The following is a 17905-nucleotide window of genomic DNA, read 5'->3' on the forward strand; positions in this document are numbered from 1 at the left end:
CTCACAGAACAGGAAATTTTGGATTAACAAAGGGCAAAAGTCTAACCAAGAAGGATTCAGAATTTTTCCCAGAGGCATTTTGGCACAAAGTACTAGACGTGTTTTAGATAAACACTTAAGGTTAGAAAAGCACAGAGTTTAATTTTATCAATCAGGTCACACTTCTACACTCGCTTGTTGACCCACTTGGAAAATTACGTTTTATCAGAATTTTTGATGAGTCTTTCCTAAAATAACATTTATTCAAATCTTCACTCAGACTATTCTTCATGATAGTTTCTTTAATTCATCTGGTTTACAAGCCTTCAGGTGTAAGGGTACCCCAGATCTTTTCTGGACTTTTTTTTTTTTTTCCAAGGGCTTTTGTGGAATGATTGCTGGAGGTGACTTATCAATATGTTCCCCCCACTCCTCTTAAGGGGAGGTAAACCTCCAGGGTGGAATGCAGTGGATATACATGAGATCTGTTCCATAATAATTCCCTAAGCAACATAACCTGCAACCTTAGACATTAGCAACACCAGGGGAGCTTGGTATGCTGACTCTGAGAAACAACACGGAGGGTGGAATGGAGACACCACAGCCAGGCTCTGTGATATCACTGCAGGAATGGGGAACTGGAACTACTAGAACAAGAATGGAAGGTCCCTGCTTTGAATCCACTGAAGCAAGGAGGTGAAACAATGGGGTTCTATCATAAGTGCCCCATAGGGACACCTATTGGGTAAGATTCAAACCCTCGGTTATAGCGAGTGCTTCCCTGGGAAACTTAGAAGTCTCTATAGAGTTTTTCCATAATTTAGTGCGCTTGTAGTCAACTGTATTATTATTTATACATGCTTTGCAGCATATTTATCATCAGCAATCCAAAAGAACCTGTGCTCCTGTTGCTTTAACAAACTGTGCTGTTCATTAATCTAGCCGTGATAGTTCACTGAATGCAACCAAACTCCTTAAGTCTGACTGTTCTAGTTCATTGAACGCAACTAAATTGGAAGTACAGTGCACTATTAGTGCATCCGTAATCGTGATAGTTCAATATATTGAACATGACCAGACTTACAGTGTTGAATTGGGCATCACCCAGAATCTAAGCCTAGCTGACCCCAGCCCCTCTGATATCTGAGGACAAGCTGCAATGCAATGGGGTTCATTTTCTGCCAAACTTTGTTATGCTTTAACGCAACAGGCTTTATATAGGCCTTCTTATGATCCCCAGGTGCCAAGGCAACTTTAGGTGGGAAGCTGTACACCACGTTCTTAATTCAATATTTCATCCTCTAGTGGCTTCATAATTCTTTGTGAATGATATCCAGCAATTTGTTACTGCTTTTGTCAGCTGTACTGTAATCTCTCCTGAAGTCATTCCTATTTCAGATAGATCCTCTGATGAGATCCTCACTAAAAGGCATGCCCACATGTGAACCTACAATTTCTTCTGCAGCCAACACAGCTGCAAAAGAATTAAAATAATTTTGCTTCTCTACAACTAAATATTATGAGTGCCAAAAATATTTCCTGATCATTGGCTTTTCCTACAGACACTTTGGGAGGCACTCATTCCAAAATATTTAGAGAAGGATTTTTCAATTTTTTTTTAATATATCTTTTGTGAGTTATTCCAAAAGGAACCACATTGGCTTGAATAATATGAAATAAGGCAAGATATACTTGGAAAAGACTGTCAAAATACTGACATATACGTAAGTTCTACCAAATTAATGGGCAGGCATGAGGATTCCACCTCCTCACACAGGTGTTATTTCAAATATTACAAGACAAACTCATAAAGGCAGTATAGGTAGAAACCACCAACAAATGCACAGTACACTAAACTGTACTGAAAGTAAAGACATAGAGTAAAGATAACTTGGCACCGCCAACATTCCTTTTGTTCTGTGAAACACACGAAACAGTTTACTACTCCAAAGATGGTAAAAGCTCAGACTTATTGTAGAAAATCAAGCAAATTTAGTAAGTCTCAAAGGATTTTCATGTCTTTCCACTCTAGGCAACAGTGCTCAGCCTACATTAAGATTGCTCTTTCTCCCACTGCAGAGACTGGGCACCTGTTTTATTTATAGGAAGAGGTCAAACACAAAGTACTTATTTACTTGAATTTTAATTAATGCTCACCTTGTTAACATTATCTGGAACGTATCATAGCCAGCTATGAAAGATGCCAATCTTGCCAAACTCTGCTTTCCTGAGCCACCAACTCCAACTAAAAGAGCATTTCCACGAGGAGTGCGAATCACCCGAGAAATCTGTGTAAGATCACAGTCATTTATTGCTACTATGTGTAAAATTTACACACCCAAAGATCCTATGCTACTGCAGTAATAAAGTTGTATTAGAAATACAGAACAAATGAAAATTTTAAGGTTTAATTAAGAGATTCTATATTATTATTAATACATTCTATGGACATTTGCACTTTGCAATATTTTCTGTAAACCTTCTAATAGTATAGCAACCACTTGATTCCATCAGTGTGAACTTTCAATTATCAGTAGAATTGCATCTCACACCTCCAGAAAGCACAAGTAAATCTCAGCTGTGATTTGTTAGTGATCTGCTATCATAGCATGACAAATTATTAAAATTAGGAAGGAAATATTAATTTCCCCAATACTATACCCTCTGGACAACTTTAGCAAGACTCATCCCTCCAGGCCCCTTCATTGTGACCAGAAGGACAAGTTGTCCCAGGCATGTTAAATTCAAGACACACAGTCTTCAGTATTCTCTGCAGCAGGTAATAATACTACCTTTATAATCAAACTTCTTAAGCTTCTCGTTTACTTGATTACAAAATGCACAATATCAGTATGAATATTTGGTCACAGTGGAACATCTCCCAGGTAGGTCTCCCTTTCTTTCTCATTTCATTATTTATCTTTTAAAGTAAAAGGCAGCAATTACCTACTACTCCACATTCCCCTTCAATTCAGGGCAGTGCAATGTAAATGAACATGCAATTCAGAGCAAAAGAATTTTCAGCACTGTGAACTGCATGCAGCACCCGTCCCAATGTCCACAGCCAAAAAAATGATGCCAAGAAATCCGGAAATGGGTAGAAGATGTTACCTGATGCTGAGAAAATATGCCTTTAAGCACAGGAGACAAACTTGCTCCACACCCCATCAGTTGTACATGGACAGATACTCATAGTACACAGAAGAGCCTACATTAATTTCCAGAATAGCATGGAGCCACTTGCCTCTCAAAGGCAAGGTAATACCAACCAGCTAGTTAGCAGCTGGTTTGCTCTGCACAAGCAACAACACAGAGTATTGGCTCCTGTTGTTATTCTGAACATCCCTCTGACACCCCTGGAATTCCATCATGCCAATTAGCAGCCGGGGATACCTATTTACTTTCCTTTCCTCTAACATACTTTTTTTCAAGTTATTAAAAATAGTCATGTCAATTTCCTGCAGTTTTAAACCTATATATCTTACACATTGGGTACAACATACTTGTTATTTTTCATAGATTAATGTTTTAAAAGCAAAGATAATATCAAGTATAAAGGTTTACTCTAAGCATACTTAGCATTTAACCAGAGAAAGAAAAATAGATTTGCACACCACCCTTGGAATATTGCTGATCACTTCAATTACAGCTGCTAGATCTTTTCCAGGCAGAGGCACACAAGCTATAAATTGGAAGCTTTGTTCTGTGCTTAAGATACTCCTCAGCTTTAACTCATTCAAGTCATCCTACGTCAGCTCAGATCAGGCATTACCTTAACTGTGCTTACCTAGCTTTCTCTTAGAGGCTGTCTCAAGTCTAGCTCATGCATAAAGCTCAGACCTGCACAGCTGTAAATGCTGCTTTCAAGAATACAGGATCAGATAAACACTATATATTCATTTTATCCAAGTGAAAATTAAGATAATGTTTCAGGTATTTAGCATCTAGCTACCCAAAGAAGAGATTCCTGATGACAGGTGGCTCTTCAGTGAAAAAAGAAAAAAAAAATAAAAATTTTTTTGGCTAGATCCTGAATTTATATAGATTTTTTTACTAGGAATAAACCAGAAACTTGTTACTGAGTGTGATGATGACTTAACAGTTTTCATAAAGAAATCCATAGCAGAACATCACCCATTTTGCAGGGAAGACTGAAAAGATAGGGACTAATTTTGCAAAATGACAAGAATCCACCCCGAAATTTTGAAAACTGCAGATGCAATGTGTTTGTCAACTATAATTAAATTTAAATTGGTTTGATATTTATTATATTATTTGTTAGGATGGTACAATCCAATATTCAGTTCTTAATAATTTATGATAAGAAACACAGACAACCTCACTGTGCAACTGAGAAACAATAGGTTTTTTAGTTTAAAAAAAAAAGCTTCTTTTTATGAAGCCTGCTCTGTGTGGACAATCCTATCAAGCTGTGCTGTGCTAAAAATTATGGTCAGCTCCAATCCATATTCAAAGGAGTTTTAAAAGAAGTGAGCATACTATTGATCTACAAAGGAAGTTGGGACTACATTTATTCTTACTCTGCTGTGCCTACTCCTTCATAAGCAACCAATTATGTCCTAACCTGAATTTGATTTCACTCATTCCGAAGAGAGGAAGGGCTCTCAGAAGAATTAGCAAGAAGAAAGGTTGAAATAGAGTTCAAATAATTCGGACCATGACCCCACCAGACATAAAAGACAGATATAAAAGAATAGCTCCATCCAGTGCATTTTCAGGAAAGCTGAGTTTTAATATCTAGTCACAGACTGACAGACAAAATAGTTGCTAGCAATAAATTACTTGCATCAGTTTTAGAAGTAATTTACCTTGACTCATGCACACCTCCACTCATAGGCTTTGAGGGCAAGTGAACAACAACAACAAATGGCAATCCAGTAAGACTGTACCTTGACTAAATGAATCATAGCATCCTCAAAGAAAACCAGGTCCATTCCAGTACCACGGACGTTCTCATTGTATGTTTTTAAAAACCTATTTAAACAATTCCGTAGCTGATGAAAGGAGTAAATTGGCTCATAGATTTTGGGAATATCTAAATTAACTTCCTCTGATTTTTCACCTAGAACAAAAAGCAAGTAACAAAACCTTAGCAGTTTAAATGACTGATGAAGGTTCAATGTGGGGATGAGTAAGTGAAGGTTATTAGAAGTCTCTTTAACCCCCAAGAAACAGGTTTATTATACAAAATATTACACATTAGATGTACATATGAGTGTGCTGCCTATACCCTGCCTACAAGGAATTGTAAGTTCAGCTGCTTAATTCTCAAAGACAAAACCAGCAAAAACTAAGGAGCTTGCTTTCTCTACATCTGAAACTTGAATGATGAAAACCTGAAATCAACTTAGATGCTGGAAGCTAAAGTAGCAGTAGAGAATGAAGGTAAATAAATATTGCAGTTAAAAATTGCAAATCCTTTTTGTAAAAGAAAGACACTCTAAGTTGATTAAATCATTGCACTAGTAAAAGAAAAATTACTACTAAAATGAATAATTACCACAACAACAAAAAAAACCCCTACAGCCACTGTGAAAAGGCGTACATTCATTTCGTCAAGTGATCTGAAAGCCACAAAGAATTGTCAACTCTTCCCCACCCAAAGTAAAGCAGGAAATAGTGCTGCTGTCTCTTTTTTCCATTCATAAGCATTAATCATGCTTAAAGGTGACATGCCTTCATTAGTAAGAATTGTCACTCACAGAAATAAAATCACAGAAAGGTTGAGGTTGGCAGGGACCTCGGGAGGTCATCTGGTCCAACTCCCCTGCTCAAGGATGGACGCCTAGAGCCCATTCCCCAAGACCATGTCCAGCCGGCTTCTGAATTTCTCCGAGGATGGAGACTGCACAACCTCTCTGGGCAACCTGTGCCAGTGCTCGGTCACCCTCACAGTGAAAAAGGGTTTCCTGGTGTTCAGAGAGAACCTCCTGTGTTTCAGTTTGTGCCCATTCCCTCTGGTCCTGTCACTGGGCACCACTGAAAAGAGCCTGGCGCTGTCCTCTTTGTACCTTCCCTTCAGGTATTTATACACATTGAGGAGATCTCCCTGAGCCTTCTCGTCTCCAGGCTGAACAGTCCCAGCTCTCTCAGCCTTTCCTCATCTAAGAGTCCTTTAGCCATCTTTGTGGCCCTTCGTTGGACTCTCTCCAGTATGTCCATGTCTTTCTTGTACTGGGGAGCCCAGACTGGGACACGGGACTCCAGGTGTGGCCTCACCACTGCTGAATAAAGGGGAAGGATCACCTCCCTCGACCTGCTAGAACATTCCTTCTAATGCAGCCCAGGATGCCACTAGCCTTTTTTTCCTGCAAGGGCACATAGCTGGCTTGTGTTCAACTTGGTGTCCACCAGCACCCCCAGATCCTTTTCTGTAAAGCTGCTTTCCAGATGAGTGGCTACCAGTATATACTGGTGCATGGGATTTTTCCTCCCCAGGTGCAGGACTTGGCACTTCCATCTGTTGAACCTTATGAGGCTCTTGTCAAGGTCCCTCTGGATGTCAGCACAACCCTCTGGCATATCAACCATTTTGCCCAGTTTTGTGTCATCTGGGAACTTCCTGAGGGCACACTCTGCCCCATCATCCACATCACTGATGAAGAATTTGAAGACAACTGGACCCAGTATTGACCCCTGGGGTACACCACTAGTTACTGGCCTCCAACTAGACTTTGTGGCATTGATCACCACCCTCTGGGCTCAGCCATTCAGCCAATTTTCAACCCATCTCACTGCTCATCCAGCCCATACTTCATCAACAAGTAATTAACAAACTTCATTGGAAGAGTGCCAGCAAGCAAGCACCATGGGGGTTTTGGGTTGGTTTGGTTTTCCTCAAAAAATAATAGCAGACACAGTACAATTTTGCTCTTATTTATATAGAGCTAGCTCCATTAGTTTCAAGATTTCATGATCTATATGCTGCAGGATATATTTTTCCAGTTACCATGTCAGTCATTACTAACAATCGGTTTTGCTAAGCCTCCTCTTACTTACTGAAGAAATATATTATTCACAATATTATCTCTAACTGGTGGAATTAAAATCAATGAAACAAATAATTACAGTAAAATAAGTAGCTCCCTAATGCTTAGTAAAGCACTGGAAGTCAGTGGAAAGGGAAGTAAAGGTGGGGAAAAAAGCAATCAAACTGTATTGTATTTAGAATAGTATCTATAATATTTTTCTCATTTTAATTTTTTCTCCATTTCCTTCTTGCATATTTTGCTTTTACAGATTAGCAGCGGTCCAATAATCATGCAGCTTCCAAGGGAAAAACAAAACAAAACAAAACCCCAAACATATATACAAAAACCAGTTTAAGGAAATTGCCTTTTACCACAGAACCAAACCTCTCAAAATAAAACGATGATTAAATCTCATGCAGCTGTCCTTCGTAATGCATCTGTGTATACCTGAAGTCACCTTAATTTCAGAATTCTTTAGCTCTGTATTGTTTCTGCATATATGAACACTCCCTTAGATTGAGACCTAATTAAATTAATCAACTTAATTTAACCTGCAAAAACACTGGTTAAACAAAAGGAGAATTCCAGCTGGAAATAAGTTTCTTATAAGTTGAATGAGACATTTTAAACAAGTCAGCTACTGATAAGGAACTAATAAGGAATACAGCAAGGAGTTAAACTGTAGTGATGTTTTGACAGTTTCAAACCATTTAAGAGAATCCTATCTGCTTAATCCTGTTCCTGTGGTTTTATTATTAATGACAAAAGACAGCATGATCAAATACTACACCTACGAAAGGGCAGACACGTTACTTACAGAGGCAGCTAGTGCAATGTATTATTTTAAACTCTTCTCTAATCTCAGGATTCAGAATCACAAGTACTAAATAGCAATGTCAAAACTAACTGATAGAAAACACCTTTGAACAGTTTGAGGGTCTCAAGAACACTAGCACCACTAAATTTCTGTGAGGCTAAGATCTCAAAGTTGATGTTTGAGTTAAATACACGAAGACTTGAGGTGAAGCATCTCAGGGACAAATACGTTGTGACTGTACAACCCAGAGATACAGGGAGTATATGTAAACACATCACTAACCTGAGCATACGGTTATTTGAAATTGATGTCCAATACATTTTTTGTATATTTAATATATATTGTATATATATTTTTATAGATATATATTCTATATACATTCTTATATAATGAATAATAAATTATAGCTTTAATAGAAATCCAGTTCTTGTTCTTACACTTCCATCATAATGGGCAAAACTAAATTCCATTAAAGGGACAATTAAAACACAATTACGCTTGTTATTCTTCTCACTTAAACCCAAAACAGGAAGGCACTCTCAAGGCTCTGACAAACATATTGAGAATAAAACATATCCCTTCTAAATGAGGGCCTCCTACTTCATATTTAGATGAAGTTTCATGTTAAAAGGCATATTACAGGGCATGTACATTTAAACTGTCACCAGGAAGCAAGTTATTTTGAGAAATACATGTTTCTTTTCGCATTTATTTTTCAGTTGAAGATAATGGTTTCTAGTCTGGATTCAAATTTTCACATTAAAAGTCACTCTTCACTCTCTCAGTATGTATTCTGGCTTGTACTTCAGTGCTCTCAACATTGCTGCAGTTTAGCAAGTTATTTAAGGATGTATTTGACTACTTTCTCACAACAGTTTGCTTTTTACTTCTATTTGATTCCTTCCAATCAAACACTTCCTATCCTTTACTCTCCTTTTGTCACTGCCTTCTGACTACTCATTTATCCAAGAAGAGATTTAAATGGCATTTGACCACTCATGCCAAACTTTTATTGTCTCCACTATCCATCATTACAGTTATAGGAACACAGATAATTGAATCATCCAATGGCTTAAATAACGACCTTCCCCAAAACCTAAACAACTGTTTTCTGTTCTTTTGCATCAACTAACAAATGATCCCAGCTCATTTAGCAAGGTCAGTGACACAGTGTTTTTCTTTAAAAGACACAAAGACATTGTTATAAGCCATATGGATAATTCAAGAGGTTTTACTGGCATTCAGAAGATTTTGAAAAAATACTCATTTGTTACAAAATCATGTACCAGGTATTTCCTAAGAAGTACTGGATTAGCCCAGAGCCAGCATTCTTTCACCAGGTTTCTAGCAGATGGTAGCTAGAGTGCTATTCTTTACCCAGTACTGCAACCCCACCACTTCAAGTCATTCATATCTCACTTCTTTCATCATTTTAGAATAATATAGACTTATGCTCACTATTTGGCAGTTTTGTCTATCTACCACATCAATGGAAATGGAAGTAAGGCCCTCCTATAGATAACCTGGATATAAATACAGACTTAAAAATCCCATGAATGTAAAGATGTGACACAGCTGGTTACACAGACTACCTTCAAAGTCACTGGACAGAACAGCCACCCTTGATGCATGAGCTTACTATATATTTTTAAGACATATTTCTACTAGCATCTATTTTGTCATATCCCCTTCCCTATTCTTGCCATCTCCATGGTTATCAGAGTCCATTTTTACCAGTTTTTTCAGGTGCATCCCTTAAAAAGTCAACGAAGAATGCATCAATTCCAGGATCCAGCAAAGCTTTTGTTTCTTCAAATTCCTCCTCAATGAGTTTTGCCACAGCTGCATCAAACCAGTTTACATCTTCTGAGGTTGTGAAACGATCAGCAATAACACACTTACATTCATGCTTCCACAGTTTTATCAGTACCTATATTAAAAAAACAAACAAACAAACAAACAAACAACCCCCCCCACACACATTACAGTCAGATTAGGCTTGCAACAAAGCTAAGCCACTTAAAAGCCACACTTTTATTTGTTTTAAAAAGGTTTTAACATTACAAAAGAAACAGTAATATTTTGGGATTTATTCAGGAGAGGTACCTTGAACTTGCCATTCTGCCCAATAGTATTTTAAGCTTACATTCAGTTAACTATGCAAGAAGCCTTAATCTAGCATTCCAAACCAAACCATATTTACCAAATTAAGGTTTTATTTCCCTAGCCCTAAAACCATATCCATACCTGATAACACATGTTTATGCACTGACAAACCACTTTTTAAACTGATCATTAAGTAGAAGGTTTGTGGAAATAACAGCATCATGGCATGAATAATTTCATGCCAAACACAGATGTCACTCCCAATACTGTACCCAAAGTAGTTTAGAGAAAAAAAAAATATTTTTAAGTGTGTATATTATTCCTTCTCCAAATTCAATATACCTTTTAAGTCCTTCAGTTTGGTCATAGGATGGAGAAGGAAAACCTGCCAGGTTCTTAATCCTAGCAGCACTGGTTTTAATCCTACACTATTACTACACAGTAGTAGAAAAAATTCCAAGTACTCCTTGAAGACCTCTTGTTTGAGCATACAGCACACTTTGTAGAAATGACACTTACTATGTCAAGTCTCAGAACTAATATGTAAATTTATACAATCAGATTTTCAGCAATTGTTTGTTATACTTCAGAAGACATTAATTGAGAAAATACATACATACAATCATCTTAGTGCCGTATATTTTTATCTTCAGAAATCAAAATCGATTCTAAAATTTGAATTTTAGATGTAGTAGAATTCAGGAGCTTATTCAACAAGCAGGGAAGTACATTAAAGATGAAGTGATTATATAACCCAAATGTACAACAAATTTTCCATGATTACCGTAAACATTGCTTTTGCAGCACTTCATGTTTCAGTGCTCAAAACACTAAATGACTTTTCCTTAAAATAATTAAAAAAGAAATGATGCATAAAGTATTGAGCTTTTCTGGAAGAAAGGTCGATTATGGGGGGCGGGGGGGGGGAAGTCACTATAACTCATTACTACTTCTTCCTTTTAAGCTGTAAGGCAGAAATCATTTGTTAGACAGATATTAGGCAGTGACTGAAAGCCTCAAGACACACAAGTGGAGAGAGGGGAACTGTTTATTTTTTTAATCAATACATATGCATTTTCATTGGGTTAAAATAAGTTCATTTCTTCTCATGATTTTCTTTGCTTGATCCTTTCAAACAAGCTAGCATTTGTCAATAATAGAACAAGCAGATAGAAGCAAACCCTCTTCTGTCAAAAGAAGCAGGTTTTGTTACAGCTGTGAAACAAAGTTGTTATTTCAGTTGGCACTGTAAAAGCCAGACTAAAACGTCTTTGCCTCAAAAAAATGCTGAAAAACTTTTTTAATAGAAATGATATTTTTCTAAAGCAAACTCAAATGCCAAGTTAGACTCTTCATCCTCTTTGCTACGCTAATTATACACTCATTATAACAAAGCCACTGATGTGCTGCACTTGCCTTTGGTTCATTGATCACTTCTGATGCAGTGTTCAGCATTCCTTGCCAAATTCTTGAGAGGTCTCGAAGGTTGAAGACATAATGGAACTTGGCTGGTGTGGGCAACATTTTTAGCTTGGTAATCTGCCACAGCCTGCGTGTCAGTGGAACCAATCTGGCTACTGTTTTCTTCACTTCTTCTGAAAATCCCCGCTCACTACAATAGTGCCCTTCCCCAATTACACCTGTGAAAAAAAGAACTGCCAATGAAAGATTTTTGTAAAACACACTAGTGCAACAGCAAGAGCTATGATCTTCTTAATTGTTTTCTTTTTTTAATCCCCCAAACCTTTTCTAATTTGTTGAAACAGCTTTCCAGTCTTTATTCAAATCTTGATTCACCTGGTCTTAACACCATCCTGCCACCAGCTCACTGGGTATTTAGCTTTTCATTTACTGTCTGTTAAAAATGTTCTTTCGTCTACCAAAATAGCTTCCACAGCCTTTGAATAGCTAATCTCTTCTGAGACCAATATGATCCTGTCATTTGTGAAACTCTAGTCATTAGTCACTCATTTTCAGCACCAGTAGCAGCTTAGCAACTCTCCAGCATTGTCACTAAAACTAGGAATGGCCTTCATGCTGTCCTTCCTAATACTTAGCATACCAAGAGATTTCAGAGATTTGACTGGACCTGAAAAAACTTACAGATTGATGAAGTTGCAGGTGGGGAGTGATTACTGAAGGAAAATGTGCTGGTAAGCAAATCAGAGTGGGAATAAGCCTCTATTTTAATCATAATGTTTATAAATACAGGGATAAGGAAAAATCGACTACCATTTTCAAAAATGGGATAGATACAAAGCTATTTTCCCTTTACCAAAAATTTTGTCAATGGAAGAATTAGAAGGCAGAGTACAGTTGAACACAGAAAATTGTCTCTTGAGCCTTTGTGGAATGTCATTGCGACCTCCTCCAGGGTGGATCATGGCAGCCAAAAACTGAATGTCCACAATGTTGGTAAATTCACCAGGCTTTTCCAGGTTATACAGTCCATTCTGTTCCATCAGCTGCCTAACTATCTCATTAGTGACCTGTAAAATAACGAGGTATTATATAACAGAATATTATGCAGATAACTAAATGAAATACAAAAACATACTTGTGTACCTGAAAGACCTAATAAGGAGTATACCATTATTTTCTCCCCAAAACCCCTGCTTATTTGCTTCAGGAGAAAAATGCACTGCTAGGAATAAGCATATTTAGATTGTTATTTTTATTGGTAGTATCTATGGGCAAAAATCCTGGGAGTAGAGAGGAATCCCTAGCTTGGAATAATCCTTCATACTTCAATTCATTCTCACTTGAAGGCTGCATGACTTCCAACACTGTTGTATTGGAAATACTTCTCCCCTTTTAACCCAAAATTTCCAGTTTGTTCTCATCAAGCCCAAAGTGATGCATCTTCACATATTGCATTTGCTGCCCAATATTTTGACAAAATTTCCATGTGCAGCAATCACAAACATGGTTTTTCAAGCTACAAATGCAGAATTATTTCCATACAAAAGAATACAAGATTCCTTTCCTTAGCCATAAATGGACCCCCCGCTTTTCTGTTTGACCAGCTGGGAACATCCCACAGACAGTACATTATACAAATACACTTCTGTAGAAATACTAACATTAGTTTCCAAGGCAATATACTTCAGAACGGTCTTGACAATGTACATAATTATTACTTCCATTTTTTCTAAAGCTGAGAAGTCACTTCTTGCCTCTCAGCATTCACAGTATTTTAATTATTGTCCACACAGGCAGTTTGCTATCACGATTTGTGTGCCAAAGGTTTTTTTCTAATTAAATTTTTTAAATTTTTTAATTTTTTTTTTAATTAAAATATGAGTGTTGGTAAAAAACTGTTAAAATTATACAGGCATATTTTAAAGAGTACTCAAACTGCTTCTGGTAGTCAGTATATTTATTTTCAATTAATTCATGACAATATAAAACTAGATGGGTTCTTTAAAAATTAAGCACTACATATCAAATTCACCCCCTACTGCCTGATTAAGAACAGTAGCCAGTTTTACAGTGTAGCAAAGAAAGAAAGAAAATATCTTTTGCCTTCTTTTTTCCTCTTTTACAAACTAACCTGATCTCCCCATTCATTTATTATGGGCATATTCACATCATCAATGAAGACAGTCATCTTTTTGCCTGCAGGCGGACCATAAGTTGTGCCCATGCGTTTGTCCACATAACTTTCTATTGTACGCTGTTAAAAAAGCAATTATTAGCATAGTTACAAAGAGCCCTTCCTTTCGTACGTGATTCAATCAATTAAACATATTGACAGTTTTGTTACACAGAATTTTACTAAGGAAGGTTTAGACAACACCTCTGCTGGAGCTAATTGCGCAAGTTCAACTAGGATGACTGAAATCTCACGCTATACAGCATTAGGTCGGTATCAGACATAACAAATGTCTAGTGTAGACAACCATGCCTAACAGTTTCATGATTTCAAAACCATTTCAAACTTTTATTTCATTTTATTCATTTATCAGCAAAATTGATGGCTACTAGCAATAAAGATTAAACTAACAATCTGTCAGATCTGAAAGATGTGATTCTTAAAGACCTTTCCAGCAGACATCAATGTACTTCATAAAAGCATACAGTCATAATTAAACTCACATACATAAACAGACTTGACGAAATAACTTTGCTTAATAGTAGACTTACAACTACTTTTCTTCCTATCATCTTTCCATTGCTCTGTTCTTCTTAAGGTCCAGTTTTTATTTATTCTATACCAAGTGAAATCTCACTTAACCATCCATGGTTACTCTTTAGTGCAAATCTAAATATCTGCATTCTTACATTGTGCCTAGGCTCCTGTACGGTAGCCTGGAAAGCCTTCTTACACAAGCGGCATCAGTTAGACCAAGACTTTAGAAATTCAGAGTAATTTAAAAACACATATGTAATAACAGACAGTGCTTTGGTCTAGACTGTTATCAGAGACTTCACTGTTAGACTTGCACATCTATTGCAGTTCTCTTGATCATCAATAGACTATCATCTATTGTCAATAAACTTGACACCTATTTTATAAAAACAGATGTACCGACACTACTTTCTGTTTCTGTAGCCCAATAAATAGACGGAAAAATACTAAGAAAAATAAGACCAGAATTACATACTTGTATATTAAGCATGATAATTGTTTCTACTATGCTATAGAGCCAGATGACAGATGATGCATCAATCTTACAGACAGCACATCTGATTACAGCACAGACAGTGCTTCGGCTTGGCATACCAAACCACATTAAAAATATTTCCCATATATATTGCCAGCAGGTTAAAAGAAACCTGAAATAATTCAAAGTAGCTCAGTAGAAATTTGGACAGGCAGTACAGTTCAGGATTTAAGTATTCATAGTTCTATTTAGAGCAGCTGCACTGCATGTGTTACCTTTTTAATGAGTAATTTAATCTACTGAAATTTAAATTGCAGACAGCACACTTTTTATGACAGATTGTTGTGGGTAGCACTTATTTTACTCACGGCTTTTAGTGAATCTGAGGGAAGCCACTGACAGCTCTACCCAATTAGTGAGAACTGATACATTTGACATAAAAACATTAAATGTGATGAAGCAAGTAATATGCAAGGTATTGTAACAGTCCAAGAACAGCTCAATAAGTACCAAAGAAGTTGAAGAGAACATGGTTTTTACAGAAATCTTTTAAGTCATGTGTTAGGACAGAGTCCTTTTGAGCAGGTGCTTATTTGTTTCTGCACTCATTTTCAATTAAACAAACTACTTTCAGAAGCATCCTCCTGGCAAATTCTCAGAACAATCTCTGAATCCAGTTACATTGTAATAGAAAGTGAATGACTACTATACCTGGAAAATTAATGGGGTAGTTGCAGATGAAAAATTCAAACTCTTAGCCGTGTGGTTTTCAGGGTTATATTTTGACATAAAACCTTTGATGATAACAGTCTTTGCAGTTCCTTGCTCACCAATTAGTAGGACAGCCTAGACAAAGACAACATTGAAATAAGATGAAACACAAGAACTGGGTGTCTTGGCAAAGCCTCAGCAATCCCATTGATCTTTTAAACTGAAATAAAACTAGAAAAGTTATGTAAAGTGAATTCTCTACAAGGGACATGTGAAAGCAAAATAGTTAATGTCTCATAGACCTTTGCAGGCCTCAAGTTAAAAATATTTGCAGTTAATGGTCATGTCACTCAGCACGATTTAACTAACAAAGCAATGGATTATTTGTAAAAGGAGCTGAATATTTGAAAAAGAATGTACCATCTAGAGCCTCAGTATCTGAAAGATTTTAATGACTGTTGTTGTTTAGCATATCCCGCCTATCTGACATGGTTTTGGTGAAGAACGGGTTGCATAAGCTAAAGGTACATAAACTCTGTAACTGCCCCATGTGAGCAGAGTTCATATCAGCAGAGCCTGGCACTAGGCTGCCCTGTGTGCTGCCCCCTCTCCAACAGCTACATGAAAAGATTGATTCTGTTCTGACCTGATCTCAGCTGTAATTACGGTTATTTACACTACAGAACGGATGGGTGAGGGGAAGACAAAAAAGTCCAGAAGCAGTGAGTATTCAAGAGTTCAAGCATATTTACATGAATGTACCTCCTGGAATCACCATTTTATGTTTTTAAAAAAAAAAAAAAAAAAAAAAGTTCTTCCTTTTCAATAATATAATATTACATTTCTAATTCAAAAACTTTATTACATGTACTGTTAGCACTATTTAAATGTTAAATATAGACAAAGTACCTTGCCCTGCTTTGCGATGGTTTCAATAAGGAAATCCATTCTCACATTGTCAACATTAGGTACAAGAATGGAGCCATACTCTGGAGTACTGCTACTGGGATATACATACTCTTCAACACGTGTATCCCAGTGCATCCATTTACCTAATAAGAAAGAAACAAAGTTAATGTTTTAGAAATACAAGTCATCATCGCTTTTTTCCATAGAGTTAACCCATCTATCAGTGCCTCTGTCTCACATATAGTAATCCCACTTTGTAAATTCAGACCAAAGTTACAGAATCATATAATCATAGAATCTCTCAGGTTGGATCTAAGAGGCTTACTCCTCTTTCTTACATAAATTATGACAAGGACAAAGTTTGTCTATTTTTGTTCACTTGACAATTCATCGTCACAAAGTCCATGCAGCTTTCTGTAGCAATATAGCCACATTCTGATTTCTCACAGGAAACAGGGAAAAAGCTTTATGCAACATCACCAGTAAAGCGTAGCTGTAAAACAAAACTTGCTAAGGAACACAAAAGAAGGTAAGCTACAAAAACCTTCTGAATTAGCTCTCTGAAAGCAGCACAATTTTAAAATTACGTTTAAGTTTTACCCCATACCATCCAGCTGGGTTACTAACCGTCATATGCCACATAATAATTGAACATGGTATCTTCACTGCCTTCTGGGATACAAGGAAGATCAAGTTTTATTGTTGCATGGTTTCGAAGCCAGTGCTCCATTTTGCATCTGTCTTCCAGTTCTAGTAATGCTCCTACACTCCACATAAGAGAGAAGATATACAGCCTTTCCAGGTATTTTGGAGTCAACTCCCCTCCTTGCTCCTGAAGGATTGAGTTAGGTTTTTATTTTCAATAGCCTGAAAATTCTACTTCATAATCATTAGTAACATCAGGTTAAAAGCCTTCAGTCATGTTTAAATTTACTGACATCTTCAAAGAACAGACTGAATTAATATCAAGCAGACCACAAAATATAGAAAAGCAGCCTGTAAATATCAGTTGTAATCACCCATCACAGCATTTGATTCAAGTTCTAGTTTATAATCTGATAACAATCCACCAAAAAAAAAACCTGAAAGAAATCTGCTCTCTGACACATGCTACATATCAGTGCTTAACATCAAATCCAGGTGTGAAAGAGGGCACATCCTAGCTATTATTTTCTAAAAAAAAAAGAAGGTATTCCTTACTAACCTGCATCTTCATTTATATTCCAAGTCATCAAAGAATCTCTTGTCTATGTAATCTCATGATTTAAAATTATCTCCGTTAGATTAAGTAAATATAAAAAAATCTACATGACTTTACCTTAGGTGGGATAAGGCCCTGCAGCATATTAATGCTCTGCATAATCACAAAGGCTTCCAACATCTCAGTCTTCCATTGCAGAGACTGAATGCTGAAGCGGTATAAGTCTGGGAATGACGAAGAATACAGCTGACGTAGAACTTCAGCCTCTTGGAAGGAACGTCTTTTCAAAAATCCCTGTTGCAAAGCATGGTGAGAAAATAAATATAGTTCCCAATGCGAGTCTCAGTAAATTCAGCTGTAGTAATTCAAAAGGTGCAGCAAGCATGGAAAGTTGATTAGTTTGGGGGGGGTGCAGATTCCCTGCCTGTTGAGCATGGTTTGGCTAGCAGAAGGTCAAACTTTACTCAAGTATGCATAACTCCTACTGGATGTAAAACACAGATACCGAAGAAAATAAGCCCTTTAAAGTTTTCAACTGCACAAAAACCATTCTTTTCAAATATTTTTTTAATCACAATGGCTG

The 17905-nt window shown here is 36.9% G+C and overlaps 1 protein-coding gene across 1 annotated transcript in view; it reads right to left on the minus strand.

Annotated features, from left to right (window-relative positions):
- Positions 1-17905, minus strand: part of DNAH5 (dynein axonemal heavy chain 5) — a 148247-nt gene that overhangs the window by 40926 nt on the left and 89416 nt on the right. Inside the window, exons 44-53 of the mRNA XM_030042131.1 lie at positions 17440-17616; positions 16749-16953; positions 16122-16264; positions 15213-15347; positions 13448-13570; positions 12170-12383; positions 11311-11534; positions 9523-9718; positions 4890-5062; positions 2137-2267 (exon numbers count right to left, since the gene is read on the minus strand). Of these exons, the coding sequence (XP_029897991.1) occupies positions 2137-2267; positions 4890-5062; positions 9523-9718; positions 11311-11534; positions 12170-12383; positions 13448-13570; positions 15213-15347; positions 16122-16264; positions 16749-16953; positions 17440-17616 (1721 nt within the window). The remainder of the gene's footprint in view (positions 1-2136; positions 2268-4889; positions 5063-9522; positions 9719-11310; positions 11535-12169; positions 12384-13447; positions 13571-15212; positions 15348-16121; positions 16265-16748; positions 16954-17439; positions 17617-17905) is intronic.

This window comes from Aquila chrysaetos, chromosome 18, assembly GCF_900496995.4.
Source record: "Aquila chrysaetos chrysaetos chromosome 18, bAquChr1.4, whole genome shotgun sequence".
In the NCBI taxonomy this organism is placed as follows: Eukaryota; Metazoa; Chordata; class Aves; order Accipitriformes; family Accipitridae; genus Aquila; species Aquila chrysaetos.